We start from the raw sequence: 18,502 nt of genomic DNA, 5'->3' as shown, positions 1-18,502 counted from the left end.
CCTATCGGGTATTTTTAATACTATGACACACATCACCATAGGTTTTTATGGGAATTTGATTAATTCGTTCCGGAGACTCCAAAAAATAAAAAAATATATACTTTTTTTTACTACGTTTATTTATATGTAATAGTAAAAATACATATATATGCAGTCTTGCATTTTTATTAGTCATGTTTTTTCCGTTTGTGGGGGGTTAAAGAATATGTCCAATGTCGATTGTTTTTCTCTTTTCTTCAGGATTTTTCGGAAGTAATTAATAGTATTGTAATTGTAGAGATCCCTAATCCCATAAACTTTATTATGGTTTGGATGCCACTTGGATGATCGTTGTTCTGACATCCTCCCACTTCTTCAAAAGATCTTTAGTAGCGGATGTCGACATTGGTCCTCTTTCGCCTTCCTCTTTTTCAAAAGAAAACACATCTCGCTGAGTTTCTTGGCGTTGTTCATTTAAGAGTTCTTGGAGTTCTTCTGTCGTCAGATCAGTTTCAGGTACCATTATGAGCTCTAAAATCCTCTTTACAGTATTTCTCAGATGTGATTTTCATTACTCCATTAGCAGCTTGAGACTTCTTGATATATCTTTCATATCTAAAATTGTGCCTAGTGTAGACCCGTTCAAGCCATACTGCCTAGCGACATCAGATATCTTGCGCTCACTTTCTACCTTGGCTATTATCTCTTACTTGGTTTCTACGGTGAGCACAGTTCTTGACACTGCTCTTTTTAGGCTTCATAATATTTAAATAAAAAGTTCAGAAAAGCACTTACAAAAATTCAGAGAACAGAAATCAACTAGCCCACAAAAAATTATTTAAATAAAAGGCTCGAATGAAATTCGAAATTTGGAATTAAAACGTTAACGAATATCCGATGGGACAGTTAAACTTTCACCTTTCGTAAATAAACACCGACGCAAAACTTAACAAGTGCCCGTCCAACAGTCTCGCGAAGACTATAAAAAATTATTTATCAGAAAGGTAAACAAAAAGCTGGATTTACAAGGGAGAGTTTCAAAATTCAGAGGGATACTATCCGATCGGTATAGGGTTGAGCGTCGATGTTGACGTCTCCCGCGCTCCGAAAGGTTTCGAATTGTTACCTGAAGACAAGGGAAAATCAATCGGTATTCGTTATTTTCCGTCGCGTCTTTTATGTTTGTTCAGTAAAGTGTTCGTTATCCGATCATAAAAATTTTTCGCGAAAGTGTTCGTTATCCGATTTGTTCGTTAACCGATCACCCACTGTACTGTATACCAAAAATATAACAAACAGTATAAATATGTGAAATTGAACGAATTAAAATAAATAGAATAGAATAGAATAGAATAAACTACAATTATACTAACACAACAGAATATAATTCTGTATGAATTATATCGCCAGAGTGCACGTTACGTGTAAGATTTTACTGCGCTGTTTTTGAATACATATTACATTTATTTATATTTATATTTATTTATTACATTTGAATACATTTATGTATATATTTCCAGGCTGATGTTGTGGCATCTTTGTAATTTAAACATTTACCAGTAAGGCTAGATTTATATACAGTATTTCAAACTTTTCTAAAGTCATTGCTAAAGATGGTGAGCGCACCGACTTAACAATCCTAGCCTTTTTCCATTCAACCACCGAACCATCTGTTTGTGCTACTCTGGATAGTGCTGTAGAATAGTCCCCTTTGTTTACATCGTATATATGTTCCTGAAACCTCTTACTGAGGTTCTTTTTGGTGACACCTACATACACCTTCTTCAAACCTAATTGAATATTTTTATGTGAGGACCCAAACGGGGTCCGAAAGCAGGCCATTAACGACTTTTTAAATGANACAAAAAAAAAAAAACAAAAACAAAAACAAAAACAAAAACCAAAAAAAAAACACAAAGTTAAAAATGATCGAAACGCCGACTTTTTATTTGAGGATTCGGCATCCTTTAACATTAAAACAATGGTTACAATTTCTGACCATAACTACCATGTTCTTTAGCACAATATATAACTGGTTCAGGTCCTCTAGTGGCAATTTTGGGTAATCATAAAGTTCATTTGCATAACAGCATACATAATAACATGAACAACCCAGGATATTTTCAATTAAAAATTGAATTATGACTATTTACAAAAACTGTTACTTCTGTGCTGTTATGCAAATGAACTTTATGATTACCCAAAATCGCCACTAGAGGACCTGAACCAGTTATATATTGTGCTAAAGAACATGGTAGTTATAGTCAGAAATTGTAACCATTGTTTTAATGTTAAAGGATGCCAAATCCTCAAATAAAAGGTCGGCGTTTCGATCATTTTTAACTTTGTGTGTTTTTTGTTATAATTTATCACGTGTTCTGTGGAAGTTCATCCAAGCCAATATACTGTTACTTCTGTGGTGTGTTAAAAGGATGAAAGATAGACTCGAAAAATTAGAATTTTTTTGTAAATAGTCATAATTCAATTTTTAAGCCTAATAAAATTTTAATGAGTATTACATATTTACACATGTATGGTTTTTCCATGTTTAGATTGTTAACGGGTTTAATTATGTTTTACTGTGCAAGTTATTTGATTATAGTTAGCCACCAAGGAGCGCTTCATGTAACAGTTATGTTCTGTAGGTAATTTCAAAATCAGATGACCATTAGTTACTATTTTTCTTTTCTTTGACCTGGCAGCCATTTTTAATAAAGTTATTCTGTTTGGCAATCTCTGCTAATTAAGTCGTGAAAAATGCTTAAAGAAATTTTGGAAATTGAGAGATGAAATTTAAATTTTTATGCTAAATACGGAACCTGTTACCGGTGTAATTTTGCGTGAAAAATCTTCCTTTCACAAATGTTTTCGAGCTTTCCAGATAGCTCTTCTTCAGGTAGAGAAAAAATTCCGACAAAACACTTCGAAAAAAGTTTTTTTTTTAAGTGTTTTGTCGGAATTTTTTCTCTACCTGAAGAAGAGCTATCTGGAAAGCTCGAAAACGTTTGTGAAATAAGGATTTTTTCACGCAAAATTACACTGGTAACATGTTCTGTATTTAGTATTTCATCCCCGGTGTCAGAGTGAAGTTTAATTTACTTAAATTTTTATGAATAAAAATGACAGGAATGTTCCTAAATTATATGATGGACAGTGGCTTTTGGATTTATGTTTCCTTAAAATATCAGGATGAAATTAAACGAACTTAATACGCAGCTTTAAGGTGAACATACAAATTGATCAGACTTATCAAAATATAGAAGCATTCATAACAGAACTCAAACTTTATGAAAGTCAATTAAAATCAAAAACTACAATTTGTCGTCCAAAATTACATAAATTTAATAGTGACAAAAAAACATTTTTTAAATATGCACAAGAAATTACTAATTTACTAAGAGAATTTCAAGAAAGATTTTCATATTTAAAAATTTATGAAAATATATTTAATATTTTCTTATGTACATTTGACATTGTTGTGGAACAAGCTCCAACAAATTTGCAGATAGATTTGATAGATCTTCAGTCATCTCAATTGAAATATATGTTTGAAGCTAATAAGTTCAGTTTTATACAAAATATGCCTGTAATGATAAATTCCCTAACCTAAAAAACACAATGAGCATTACAGTTGCAATGGGAATCATCTATCTTTGCAAATCTTTTTTCTCAAAATTGAAGATTGTTAAATGTGAAAGTAGTAATAGATTGATTGATAAAAATTTTAAAAACTAACTACGTTGTACATCATCAAAAATACCTGTTGATATTAAAAAATTAAGTGAAAAATTGAAAAGCAAGTTTCATATTAAAATACGTACAAAATACTGTATAATTGTACATGTTTTGTTGTAAATAAATATGTGCAGCTCATAGTGTATTTTTATTTTGGTCCAGTAAAGAATTTCGGTTGGACAACACTGCTCTAAACAACACAGTATAACAACTATTTACATTTTATTATGTATTATAAGTAATTCAGAATGATTTTAAAGTATACAGGAGAATGTGCATAGATTATATGTAAATATTATGCCATTTTATACTGTATTTTTGGGGAAGTCCAGCATGTTGGTTTTTCCAGGAGACCACAAAATCAGATATTTCCATATGGTAAAAATCAGCATGTCGGTTTATCCCAAAGGAAAGCCAACATGCCATTTTGAGTGAGGTTATACATTCCTCTCTAGAGGGTTCATTAAAAAAACTAATGCATTTTTATTCTAAAACTGCAAAACTGTCAGCATATCAAAAACTAAGAATATATGTTTAATTTCTTCATTTTTCTTCTTTCTAACAATGTAAAATACTCATGGAATGACGAAAGTGCTTTTTTTACGTTTATTTTACTGTAATTTGATTTAAAAATACAAAAATAAACACATTAAATTTCAGAAATTGGCAGTAAATTATCTCAATTTTCACCAATTAATGTTCACATTGTGTAAAATTTGAGAGGAAGGTATTATTTTTAAGGTCAGGGTAAATGGTGAGTGCCAGCCCACACTAACTAACTTCTACTACTACTAATGTCAATAAGCCATTAATTGTTTTATTGTCTTGTAAATGAAAACTCTCTTCCTGATTTAAATTTTATCAGATTATAATGTTGTTATTATTTTATTGTAATCAGAAGAATGTTTTCTTTTAACATCTAATTAATAACTAATTTTATTAGATCTGATTAATTTTACTTCTTAGTTGCAGTTTAACAGGCATGCCGGTAACTACAGGGTTTCAAGCACACTGGTCTACCCTGTGCATTATATATGCAGCATTCTAGTCATTAGACAAAAATATAGTATAAGACACTCAAACATCTGAAGGTTTTAATATCCATGAGGTCCTAGACCCAATTCACTGTAGATATCAACTGTAAAACTAGTTATGATCAAGGGTTTACATTTGCTTATAATTTTATATATTGATACATAAATACAAAAATATAAACTTTCATCATTCAGAACACTGATTAAAAGAGCCCATTTCTATTGTTCAAATATACAGGGCCACTTAAAAGAAATCAATAGAATTAAAGGAATTGCAACCATATTAAGATATGGGACTCATCAAGGGTTATGAAGGAATAAAGATAAAGGTCTAAAAAACATCAATAAAATCAATAAATTTACATACAACAAATGTTTGTGAAACATTATAAATGAGCTGGAAACTTATAAAGAACAATCTGGAATATACAAGATACACTATGAAAACTAACAGATAAAGATCAAGAAAGATTATGTTAGGGTTACAAAATGAAACCTCTTTGTGCATCTCAAGAAACACAAATACAACATGGAAAAAAGCCAGAGTAATACAGTTTTAGCAACAATGGTACAAGTGAAAGGGTCAGTTATAAAGTGAGATAAAGCAATTATTATTAAACAGTACATTCTCCATCAATATATATATAAGCTAGCAGATGAGACCAGAATTGTTCAGGCAAAAAGTAACAATAGCAAAGATTAAGATTATTAGATTATAGTCGATCTTACCCGTTTTCACCAGTTGCAAGAATTAGATCCCTCCTCTTCCGAGACTGCTCGGAAGAGGAGAATTTTTAGATGGGTCTAAAAATATGTTTGATTTCCTGCAAAAACAAAAAAAACTACATCTAAAATAGTACAGTAGAAGAGTAGTTCTTTAAGGTAGCATTTAATCCTCTCCCTTTCCCCATGGGGAGGAGGGAATTTTGAAAAAAATCCCTTCTTAGTGTGCATTCTCGTGACATCCTAACCATGTACCAAATTTCAACTTTCAACTCCTAACCATTTGGGCTCTGCACTTATTATTATCAACCCATCTCAATTATAAGAAGCAAGATTAAACAGTGCTAAGGATGCAAATGCATTACTTACCACTGAAAATACCTAATAGAAAAAGATTAAGACATAAAAATCCCTGATTTATATATTCCCCTATAATCAACTTTGGCTTTATTTAACTTATATTTTATACTTTCATTTCTAAAGTATTTTGTTAACCTTATTTTTCTTAATTTATTTACTTGTTTAAATTCATGTAATTTTAAATCGGTATTTACAACACTTGAAATGTAAAAATTTAAACTGAACGTTCGATTTGTGGAACATGTGTTTAAACTAGTGTTGTAACGAATAGTATATTCGGCCTCAGGCCGAATACCGAATATTCGGCCAGGAGCGTGGCCGAATAGCCGAATATTCGACCAAACTATTCGGCTTGATTAACGCACGTACGAAAACTGGCGCACGAACCGCATTATGGCAAGAACCCTGCTCTCTATTGGCCCGCTGTCACTACGCTTCGCCAATCGCATTAATTCTTGACAGTTGTAGATGACAGACACGAGCGTCATGGCAGTATGTGATAAATGATGATATCAAATGTGGATAACAATGAAATGACCTAAATGTGTAAATAACGGAAAAAGAACAGAGAAGGACCGCGAAGAGAAAATGTGAAAATAAATATGAAATTGAGTTGATAACATAATCAAACAAATCAAAGCAGCTTATTGGCATAAAATTCGCGGCCGTCAATGCCAAACAATTCTTGTCATAGACTTCGGAAAGCTAAATACTTGTAATGAAAGTCACTTAGCGTGCACGGGCGAAAGCCTGGGGCCGTTCGGGCTACCAAGCTGTCTCGAATATGTGAAATCATAACTGTTACTTATACCGACATCTTATCTGTCTCTTTTCTCCGTTATCACCAGGCTATGAGTCACGTAATTATAAAATGGAAAAACTACGACGGAAAAGTGACGAATCGAAAGTATCGTGAGCGCGTATTATGATGTATGCATAGGCATACGTGGACTAGAGAGATAGAGGAAAGAGAAAGGAAAGAGCAAAGACGAGCGCTTAAAAAGGATAGGCAGAGTCAGACCCTCAGATGTGCGAGGATTCTCCAACGATAGGCATGTACAGTGTGTGTAATTATAAATTGTGAATACATGTGACTAATATTATTTTCTTTTTTATTTTGTGCATGTTACAAGTTATAAATAAATATAAACAAACAACACTAACCCCATAACATTTAATCTAAACACCAAAATGATTAATTTACTGTGTTTTTGTTATTTCTTACTCCTGTTTTTAGGTATTCGGTATTCAGCTGAATAGTGAAAAATAGGCCGAATACCGAATACAGTGGTACCTCGGGATACGAACGTCCCATCATACGAAATTTTCAGGATATGACATGAAATTTGAACATAATTTTGCTCCACGATACGAACAAAAACTCACCATATGACGTTACATTAGTTCGCAGCGCCATTTTTTATTCACTTCTGTTGGTCGGTCTCAGTCTGCGTGTTTGCTTCGTCGTGGAAGGATCTCGCTCGATAAAGGAAATCTCGAGGTATTATCAGAAAGTGACTGATTTTATTGAAAAGAAACATCCCGAAAAGGTTCACACTGGCTGTATTGCTGCTCGGAGTAATGATATTTGCCTAAGTAATTTTAGAAACATTTTAAAAAGTAGGCAAAGCCAAACCTCTTTGGATAGATATTTTACCAACAACCTCTATCCAGTGAAAGTGCTGGTGGAAGTGAAGAAAAGAAAACAAAAAGCAGTGAATAAAAAATTTAAAAAAGTATCAAACAGAAAAGATAAAAAAAATTAGTGTTAAGTTATTTTTAAGTTATTGTTGCATTATGTTATGTAAGTTAAGTTTTAGTATTATTTCCCTTCTCCCTCTCCTCTGCCACCAGTTTACACCTCCACCATCATCTATCCTCAAAGGTATAGTGCAAATAAAACTACGTACATTTTTTAATCAATTATTATTCTATTATGGTTATTTTTACATTTACAACTACAAAACGCATTTTTCAGTGTTTTCCTTACTATAGTTATTTTTTAATGTACTACTTAGCTTTAATTTGAGTGTGTTTTTCGTGTTGAAACGAATTATTTGGTTTTACATGTAATCGTATGGGAAAAAATGATTCACCTTACGACATTTTCATGATACGATCTCAGTTTCGGAACGAATTAATTTCGTATCCTGAGGTACCACTGTAGTAACCGAATATTCGTTACATCACTAGTTTAAACTTAATTAAAAACCTGATAATGGCCTATGATAGTATGTTGAAAACGTTAGTGAATAAAGAATTCTTTCAGCAAAAAGCTCAGGTGTAGTATTAAGATTGTTGTTGTTATTGAAACACACCACCTAACAGATACAAACAGGTTGATTCAAAACACGTGTTAATTTTGAATTTATCTTCGTTAAGCATTGAATATTTAAAACTTTAGTCAAGTAACAAAGTATTCAGTTTTCAATTAAACAAGAACACATTTAACTTTAATAATAACCTTAAACTTACATTCGTTAGATTGAAAAGAACATCCACGCCGAATGTTACGTTTAAAATTTCCGCATTTGTTAAAACTGTTCGATTTCATTATACACCACCTATCGGGTATTTTTAATACTATGACACACATCACCATAGGTTTTTATGGGAATTTGATTAATTCGTTCCGGAGACTCCAAAAAATAAAAAAATATATACTTTTTTTTACTACGTTTATTTATATGNAGTAATTGATCAAATATGATCAAAATCATTTACCTTTATTCTTCTTTGGGGAATAAATTTAACTGGTTTCCACGAGTTGAAGATGTCATGAAGCTTGCAAATGTACAATAAATAGAGATGAAACATCCTACTGATAAAAAGCAAATTTCCTGTTGTAAAAAAGTTTGTTTTCAATGTCGGTATAACACATGGTATGACTCTACAATGATGAGTCTACAGAACTGTTACTATGAAATGCTGTTATTATTGAGCAAAGAATTTCATAATGGAGATTCACTGTTTACCATATACACACTTTGTAACTCTCCTAGCCAGAGCTTCTTTGATATCGTCAACAACAACTCATATAAATTAATGTTATGCTTAGAGCAGAAAAATTACGACCAAATTTCTATTTCTTTCTTCAGTAAAGTATAGCTTTTCACAATAATAGCATTATTACTGTTTAACAATTGCAATTTATAACTATAATATCATATATAAAGTTTTATGATTTAAAAATAATAATAATAATATTATCACAGAAGCTGGAACTGAGATAACTAATAGTATCTAGCACTTTAATATTTCTTGCAGCAGTTTTTTCATTTTTGGCATTCTCCTCAGGTATATGAGGAGAGGGGAAAGAGATCAAATTTTTTTCCTATTCATAAACCTGACCTGAGAGGGCCACTGAAGATGCTCAGAGGGTCAGAAGACAATGAAGTGTGTATTGCATCATCTGAGAATGAAAACTCAAGTGACAGTTAAGTTTTAAGTGAAGAACATAAACATTAGCTGTCAGTTTCAAATGAAGACATTGATTATAATTTTTATAGTCCTGTAGCATTATTGCTTAGTTGGGGCCTAAAACAGCTCCTTTGTTTTCTTCTTTTTTCTTTATCTTCTTCTTACTTCTAACTCTTGGTAGTCTAAAACCTCTAAATCAGGGGTGTCCAACTCGCGGCCCAAGGCAAGTTCCAATGCGGCCCAATAAACGTGTAAACAAAACTGACAAATGTTTTAATTTTTTTATTATTTATTTATTTCAACAGCATNATATGAGAGTCGATGTTGACGTCTCCCGCGCTCCGAAAGGTTTCGAATTGTTACCTGAAGACAAGGGAAAATCAATCGGTATTCGTTATTTTCCGTCGCGTCTTTTATGTTTGTTCAGTAAAGTGTTCGTTATCCGATCATAAAAATTTTTCGCGAGAGAAACAATAGAGAAAGAAAACAATAGATAAAGTCGTGTTCCGACGCGACGTTGACCTCTCCCGCGCCCTTCCTGGAGTTTCGAATTGTCACCATGTGACGAGGAGAGACCAATGGAGAGGCGACCGCGGTGGAAAAATCGATAAAACCGCGTTTTCGGGAACTTTACGGGGGTCTTGGGTTTTGGTGTGTAGTGCTCACCTGTCGGGATTTGGTGCTCCCGACCGAGACACAACGAAGGCTCTTGCGACGACCTAGGAACTGGTTTCGCTAACCCGTCTACTCTAGGATCGCCGAGGTCACGTCCAGAATCGCCGAGGTTCGACTTGTCAACCGAGGACATCACTACAAGTGCTGGTGCGTGCCCCGGAGCCATCGTTCTCTGCGTCCACAGTGCCGAAAGCTCCCCAGGGACCAATCGAACATTCGAACTTTCCGATTTTTGGGAACTGTTACAGAAACCCATCGTGGGATAGGCTCTTGCCCGACTTATTGGATTGTTGTAAGAGCGATTTATGTATATTATTAAACAGTTTTATATGGTAAACCTGTCTCAGAAAGTCATTCTGCGCCCACACGACAGTAATGACCGCTCGGCTGTCGAAAACACCTCACCCCTAATCGGCTGACCTCACATTTATATAGTCTCGTGTATACCCCAGAGTGTTCTTCTTTCTTGATCGTATCTTTGTCATTTCTAAGCAAATTATAAACCGTGGGAGCCCTTTTGTACAATAATCTTGTCCGCAATTTTTTTCATGATATTGGACATGCCTCTGTTGTAAGTGAACTTTGTAACGTCGTTGTTCGTATTCTTCTTTGCGTCTTTTAGTGAGAATGTGAGTAGGAACTTATTAACTCATCAATGACTTTTGCTCCAAATCCCAAGGTTCTAGCAACGGTCCTGATTCTATTCAATACTTGCAACCTGTCGTACACGTTGGAGCAATAATGAAATGCCTTTTTTAACTAGAGCTCTAAATGCTGACAGCCCAATGTCAACCGGCCCAATTACGAAATTCGGTTGGAAGGAATCACTCAACACAATTAATTAACCACACTTAAACATTTATAACAACGGCGCAAAAGTTCGTACAGTACGTTACACATCTAAGACATTGTATTCGTGGTTATGCGCGTTATCATCGCGTGGAGAAAGAGTTTACAAATTTCGGAACCTTACGAATCTGAACTAGAGGACTACTGAAATGCAACGTCGAGGAGCACAGGTAATCAGTCTTTGACGTCAATTAACAGTTTTCATTGAGACCAGGCTTCCGGATGTTAGAGAGTAATAAAATTACTAAATAAATTAAAATAAATTTTAATTTGGTTATTTTTTCTACGAAACATTACTAAAACAATTTCTATAGTTATGTCGCTGAAGGAAAAAGTTGCAATTAATTAAAACAATTGTAATTAAGAATTAAAAATTGCGGTCAAAATTAAATAAATAATACTAAATAAATTAAACCAAAAATTAATTAAAACTAAAAATAATAATTAAAACTTTTGTATTTACACCAAAACAAACTAAAACTAAAATTAAAATCAACTGAAAATTAAAATAACGTTTGTAAAAACCGTTTAAAAGTTCATTTACAATTTGAAAATTTCAAAACAAGTTAATTGGGCTGCAATTTGAAAAAAAAAATTGTAAACCTATAAATTCCCACTGTCGTTCATCCGTCTGTTTTTTCTTAATCTCGAGAACGGAATTAGATAAATGAAATCCGAGATCAGATATGGAAACCGTATGGGTAGGAGGCCCACCTTTATTATATAAGAACTTCTGATGAAAACCAGAAGTCACGTTATTTTAATTCAAAATTTTTCCTCTGGAAGGTGTTAGATAGATGACCGTCACGACTCTATTGTTAAAGGAAAGTAAGATGTACAGGGGCAAGCAACTAATAATTTGAGGTGGAGAACATATAATTTAAATTAAATTATTTAAAAATATGATCATAAATTGCAACCTGGCATTGTGACGATGTCACAATAAATAATTTGTCCTAGTTTATTTGTGAAAACTTTGGTTTCAACTTATGAAAATATTTACAATGAAAAACCACATTTTGACCTTTGTTATGTTATGAAACACAATATTGAAGTTAAAATCCTTCTAAGAGATAATATGGAATTAATAATTGTGGGAAATGGAAGGAGCGTTGCATTTTCCCATCAGAAATAGACAAAGAAAACATGCCAGTAAGCGCAAGAGACAGATATGTAGAAACTACATCATTTATACAAACTGTGCACTATATCCATCATTGTAGATAACAAAAGTATATTATATTAACGAACAAATTTTTTGTTCGTTATGTTGTAGACAGCAACTTTAAATGCTGAAGCCGTGAGCTCGAATAGGGATTAGAAAATTACCAATCCGAAATGCATTGTTAAATATGCGAAATAAAGAGAACTATTTTTATCTGGGTCTCTGTTAGTTGTAGATAATTAAGAAAGACGTGATAAATATGACTAGTCTTACTATTGGAATAAGTAATCTTTACTTATAACTTTTTATATGATCTCCAGCCTGACGAAATAGAGTCTGTTTCCTTGAAGTTAACTACCGTTCTTTTCTCGAAGACTTTGTAGATTTCTAACATTTCAAGCTGTTTCGGTCGAGGCTCTATTTTCTCTTGATGGCGTCTTTTCCATTTCTAAGGAGTGAGGAAATTGTAGGGTTCTTCTAAAACCCTACAATTTCCTGTTTTCTTAGAATTCTGTGCTTACTACATCGGGCTATCTGCTTATAGATGAAACAGAGGGCCTTGTCGTAGGTGACTACCACACTGTGTGATAGAACTGCCTCAACTGAAGCATTCGAAAAAGGTAGATATCTACAAACTGTTCGGAATAAAAACGGCATGAATATAAATAGTCAATTTATACGTTATTGTAGGCCTATAATCATACAATGTGGCAAAATCGCTATAAAGGAAATTGCTGTCAACTTTGATGTTATAAACGATAATGTAACGAAACGACGACGTCATCTATGTTTATATCAAAATATCTTTTAAATTATAGTCATGTTACTGAACGCCGTTTAGTAAAATCGTTATATAAAGTTTTAATTTACGGTAGGCTTGGAGTGCATCTCTCAGCGTGGAACGATCACGTTTTGTCACGAAATTATGGTGGACGATCCAGTGACCCGTCAGTGCAGCGCATTATCATTTTTTGCATCCGCGTCCCTTTGACTGCTCCTATATATTTTTGCAATCCCGTGACGTCCGTCGTTTTCGACGAACGCGAAATCAATCTCGCCCGACATTAACCTAAAGACAGCCCTTTTACGAGTGGGCTGTCTTTAGTTTCTGTGCCAACTAGGACGTGAAGCCAGGTCCTAAGAGGACAAGCTGGTTTTTATTTTATTTATTTTTGTTGTTTTGAACACCAAATAGTGTAAATACACAAACACTAGGCAATCTTCGTTTTAAATTTGTTCAATTTTTAGTTGATTTTATTTATTAATATTTTATTTATTTTAAAGCTTCTTTCACCCTATTGGCACTAAAAAGTCTTTTTTATGCTATCATGGGTTTAACCAGGCCCACAATTGGGGCGGCTGATTTTTTAAAACTTTTCGCCCTGTGGGTACTAAGAGGACCATTTTAGCAAGCCCATTTTGGGTTCGGTCAGGCTCATAATAGGATAGACGCGGTCCGACATATCCGGACGGACCACCCTCCAAAAAATTTCTGTGGTTTTTCGATCCTGGGTCTTCCAGATTAATAAGTTGCCATCTTAACCGTTTGGTCTTCCAGGTCCGGAAAAAGAGATAGAGAACCCAGACCCTTATAGAGAAAGCCGATACACTTCCACGTTGCCACCACAGCGGACATAAATTTAAAAATTTGAAAATTTTTAAAAAGCGCACTTAGTTAACTAAAAATTACTTATTATTGAATATACGTATAAAATATACACAACGTATTATCTATAAAACTACTTAACATATAATTAACATACAGTAATTAAATTTCATTGCGCTAAATTCGTTGCGTAAGAACGCGTTTGTAACGAGAGTCGCGGCACAGCAATGCCCTCTATCTACAAGAAACAAAAATGGCGGTTGCCCGGTACGTCAGTCCCGAAATCTATAAAAATTGGGAAAAAGGAAACAAAAACGATTTGTAAGTGTATTATATATTTATTTATTACATTGAAAAGATGTCAATTATCGATACGTAGCTTAGAATTATTACATTACTACGCGTTTATTAAAATCGAATGCTTAATCTCTCACGTCCTCAAGCTCAAGTTCCTTCCCTTATTTACTTTGAATTTGTATTTTGTTTGTTTTGATCATTGACAAATCGATTTGCATTTAAATTTCCTATTTTTCTTTTTTCTTTGTTAAACCTCAAATGTTATATCAAATCTATATACATTTCTTTTAAAATTAATAAAAACATTTTACATTCTATAAGTTATTTTATAAATTTTTTGTAACATTACTTTAATTCATTGTGATAAATAATTAGTTTATTATAAACGTTCAAACTTTACCTATGTGCACAGTGGGGACCCACATTCTAACTTAACCTAACCTATTCTAATAAATTACCAATAATTTAGGTTAGGTTAGATGTGGGTCCCCACTGTACAGCATGTAGGTAAAGATTAACCTTGTAAACTATATATATATTTATTTACTGTACTTTAAAATGTATATAATTTACTATATTGACATTCAGCCAGATATGTAGTAAGATGCCAATCTATTGGCATGAGGGATGTGGGTTTAGTCCTGATCTGGATTCCAGAATGTATTGTAGATAATACTGGTTGGGATGTTTTCATTCCTTCATACCTGCTGACCCCATTGTGAGTCAGGGTGCTTGTAATGGACATACAGCCTTTCTAGTGACTGTCATCATCATTGTTATCATTATCCTTCCAGGAAATAGACCTAGTGACCTGATCTGATCTCTGGTCTTTTTTCCTCTTATTGGATGGTTTTGTAAAATTTTCTTAAATAGATCTGTTTGTTCTTTACACTCTTTTCATCTATGTCTATTATCTTTTTATATCTAGATGAAACATAATTTTATTAAAAATATATTTCTCTTTGATTTTATTTTATGTCCAGATATAATGCATCATATATTATATTGTCAGATGCTTAATGTAGTGTAATATATGCAGTTATCTTACGGCTTGTTTTTATAAAGCTTGGCTGAGCTGCAAAAATGTGCAATAGCAGGGATGGGTTTATGTAGTGAAGAAAACATACTGTTTGATAAATTTGTGACAAGGTCATTGTTTGTTACCACAAAGGGGCTCTTGAACTTTTCAAAACTTCCAGAGCCCTAACTGTGTTTTACCTGGCCAAGATATTCATGTTTTTTGTGAACTATAGAGGGCACTCTGCTAATACAAAATGGCTACTTTATCGGGGTACTAGTAGTCAACATGGAATTAATTGTATATTACTGTCAGATATAATGATATATGCTGCTTGTAGCTGTTTATTGAGATATTTTATAGGAGGAAAATAATTATTATTCTTTTCCTGTAAAATATCTCGACAAACAGCTACAAGCAGCATATATCATAGCATATAAAATGACTTGTATTGCTAGTGGAACATGCCATTTTATATGCTATTATCGAAATAAATGAACGAGATCATTTTGTACATATTTGTGCTTTTTGTGTTCAAACATCAGCTTTGACATTGTCCCACAAACATAACTGGCATTTTAAACTTTAAGGAAAAATCTTATAAAATTGACAGTATAACTTGTTCATGTAAAGATGGACAATTGGAAAACTTTTTCACTAATTCTTAACAGTCTAATCCATTCTCCAGTTTCACTTGTGAGTTTCCCCAAATTTTGATTTCCAAATAATCATGTTTTTCGTGTAGGAATGGATTAAAACTTATATCGGGCTCTGTGTGGCTTTGGCATTTTAATTTGAAACAATAGAAAGCTTTGCTTTTCCTATTGCTATTCATCTTTACTGCTGACAATACTCAAGAATAATTCAAACAACCCAGATAAAATATTTTTGCTTTTAAACACCAGAGGGCGAGCGTCCGGTGAAAAATGCCAATATGAAATGATCTGTAAGTTGTACTGTACATTGACACACGTTACAATTATAGATGAGTTTTAAGTATAATGTAGACATGTGAAGTATCTTTCTACTGTATTAGGGGAATTAACGTAATTATTAATAAACATGTCAGTTTATTAAAATCATGCATTGATAGCAATTCTGAATTGTAAGTTTTTATGCTTCATTGTTACTTTCCTCTCAATGTGACTTGCAGTTCACCAAGATAACTTGCTGTTTTATATTAAGAAAATTGATGCTAGATCAATAGTGAGAGTGAATAAATCTATTTGAATTTGACTGTAAATCAATCTATTTTCAGAAAAGTATGACAGATAGATGTTAAAAAAGGAACAGTTTTTTCATTTTTTTTCTTCTGTACTGTTAGTATATTTGATGTATTTACATTATATGCAAGTATTAGTTTTAAAAACATTTCATATATTTTTACTTATTAAGTATATTCTTATTGAAATTCTTTGATGAAAGAATAGAATTATGACAATTGCAGTTAAAGTTTATAACTCTTATTATGATAGTAAAGTTATATATTATGAAATAATAAATAAAATTGATATTGTTAAGAAATATGTATTTGTGCCATATTCATTGCATTATCATCACTCTCTTCTATGAGTTATTGTCATATTCTTTATCCATATAATGAATATTAGTATACCATTAAGCTGAATATTAAGTTGATGTTGTCGAAACCGTGTTGTATTTGCTTATTGTGTACAGGCACAATGAAGTGACGTTTTTCTCAACACTGGGCTAGTTGAATCTTTTATTTAGTTAGAACGTTTTTTCCATACATCAACGTTTCGGGCATCAGCCCCTCTTCAGCTAACTAAATATATATAAAAATATTTATAGAGAAAAACGTCACTTCATTGTGCCTGTACACAACTGAATATTAAGCTTAAAAGCTTAATATTCAGCTTAATGGTATACTAATGAATTTTGATACAGATGCCATGCTGTACCAGATTGGAAACTGACTATATAATTCTATTTAGAAACCATAATGTTAGTCTTATAACTATACCAATTAGTAATAATTTTAAATTTGATATTGGAATTGGACTATAAACTAGCTTTAAACAATTTCGTTTTTTAGTTTTCAGTTAAATTATCATAGCTTTTAATATCTGCATCAAGCTTTGAAGTTTTTATCTTTAATTTATATATATTTATTAAATTTTCACATTAGAAAGAAGGAATTAGGATTTAAACTGAATTGTATTCTCTGTAGGAATCTGTATTAATTGCATTTTGGTGTTATCAATCTTTTACTACTATCATTATATTTAGAACCAACTGATTGGCATAACTAACTTATAGAGATTTATAATATATTGTATCATCCATCTGAATTCAGACACTCCTGAAACCTTTAAAAACAGCAAAAACAATTTACTTACAAACAGTTTTGGTCTTTAAAAATGACCAAATGTTTGTAAATAAATTGTGTTTTTGTTGTTTTTAAACATTTCAGGAGTATCTGAATTTCCATATTTGCAGTTTATATTTTTACATCCATCTAAAAAAGCCAATAAGTAATATAAACAACATTTTTTTAAATGGCATATATTGTCAGCACAAGAATGAAATTTTGAGTTTTGAACTCTTTTGCGAAGTGATAAAGGCTCTTTTATAAGAGTCCTGAAAGCAGCTGACTTGTATGCAGGTGACATGAAATGAAAGTGGAATAAAAAGTGACGAGAAACATTTTGGATACAATTTGTGAACTTGTGGTTTGATGATTAGAGCAGAAAGTGTTTCTGGCCTTTGAGGACCACATCCTCTTATTCCAGATAGGTTGATGATATCCTGATTGTATGATCTTGTAACCAAAGTGTATATATGGTAAGCAGTAAAACTCTATTGTTAATTTGATCATTCAGTAATATCAACAACCCCTAGTAATAGCTTTGTAAACACTTGCTCATTACCAGATTATACCAACCATTATTAGCATGATTTTTTTTCTGTGTATAGCGTCCTTGTAATCCAAAAATGATTCTTGGTAGACGACCAAACAGCAATTGGTTAGGAAAACATTACAGTTTATTTAAAACAAATTTTTTATTCAAATGCATGTTGGGTTGGTTTATGTTCCCAACCCCTTTTCAGTGCTGTTAAAAATACAAATCAAAGTAAGGTGCATGACATTGTAAATATGATGTTGTGAGATCCGACCTGTGTGTAAACCAATTTTTCACTTTCCACCTAAACTTTTGACATATTTGAAATAAATTTATCACCTTCCTTTAAAATAACATGGTCAGAGAAAAGGAATCAAATATCTCATCAACAATGATAGAAAGTAATAACTCTCCTCTTTAATGTAAACATTCAACCATCTAAACAATGTCATTCTCATATTGCAAGACTAAAGTTTACGATAACATTCCATTTCTTTACTTTATTATGGTCCTGGGAACACCTTTCGACCTCCACACCTGCTAAAGTAACCTCTAGCTCTAATAACAGTCCATCACATGACATTTTTTTCAAGCTAAATCAATATAAGCCCACATCCCCCCCCTCAGTTAGTCTCTCACAAGCTGGACTATACTGAGGAGCAAGATCGTCGAGCTATCTTTATTAAGTGCGGTCTAAGAATTTGAGTTGCGATTTTTATAAATTGTGCACTGTGACATCAAGGACTGATACGAACCTCTGTGGGAATAATCAAGAGG

The 18,502-nt window shown here is 32.7% G+C and overlaps 1 protein-coding gene across 1 annotated transcript in view; it reads left to right on the top strand.

Annotated features, from left to right (window-relative positions):
• Window positions 1-13,730: 13,730 nt before the first annotated feature.
• Window positions 13,731-18,502, top strand: part of LOC111639245 (THO complex subunit 2-like) — a 55,556-nt gene continuing 50,784 nt past the window's right edge. The window contains exon 1 of the mRNA XM_023385059.1: window positions 13,731-13,867. Coding sequence (XP_023240827.1) covers window positions 13,800-13,867 — 68 coding nt within the window. The 5' untranslated portion in view covers window positions 13,731-13,799. The remainder of the gene's footprint in view (window positions 13,868-18,502) is intronic.

This window comes from Centruroides sculpturatus, unplaced genomic scaffold (genome assembly GCF_000671375.1).
Source record: "Centruroides sculpturatus isolate CEXI.00-Female unplaced genomic scaffold, Cexi_2.0 scaffold1236, whole genome shotgun sequence".
Lineage (NCBI taxonomy): Eukaryota > Metazoa > Arthropoda > Arachnida > Scorpiones > Buthidae > Centruroides > Centruroides sculpturatus.
Note: the sequence above shows the minus strand (reverse complement) of the source record. Positions and strands in the feature narration are given on the sequence as shown.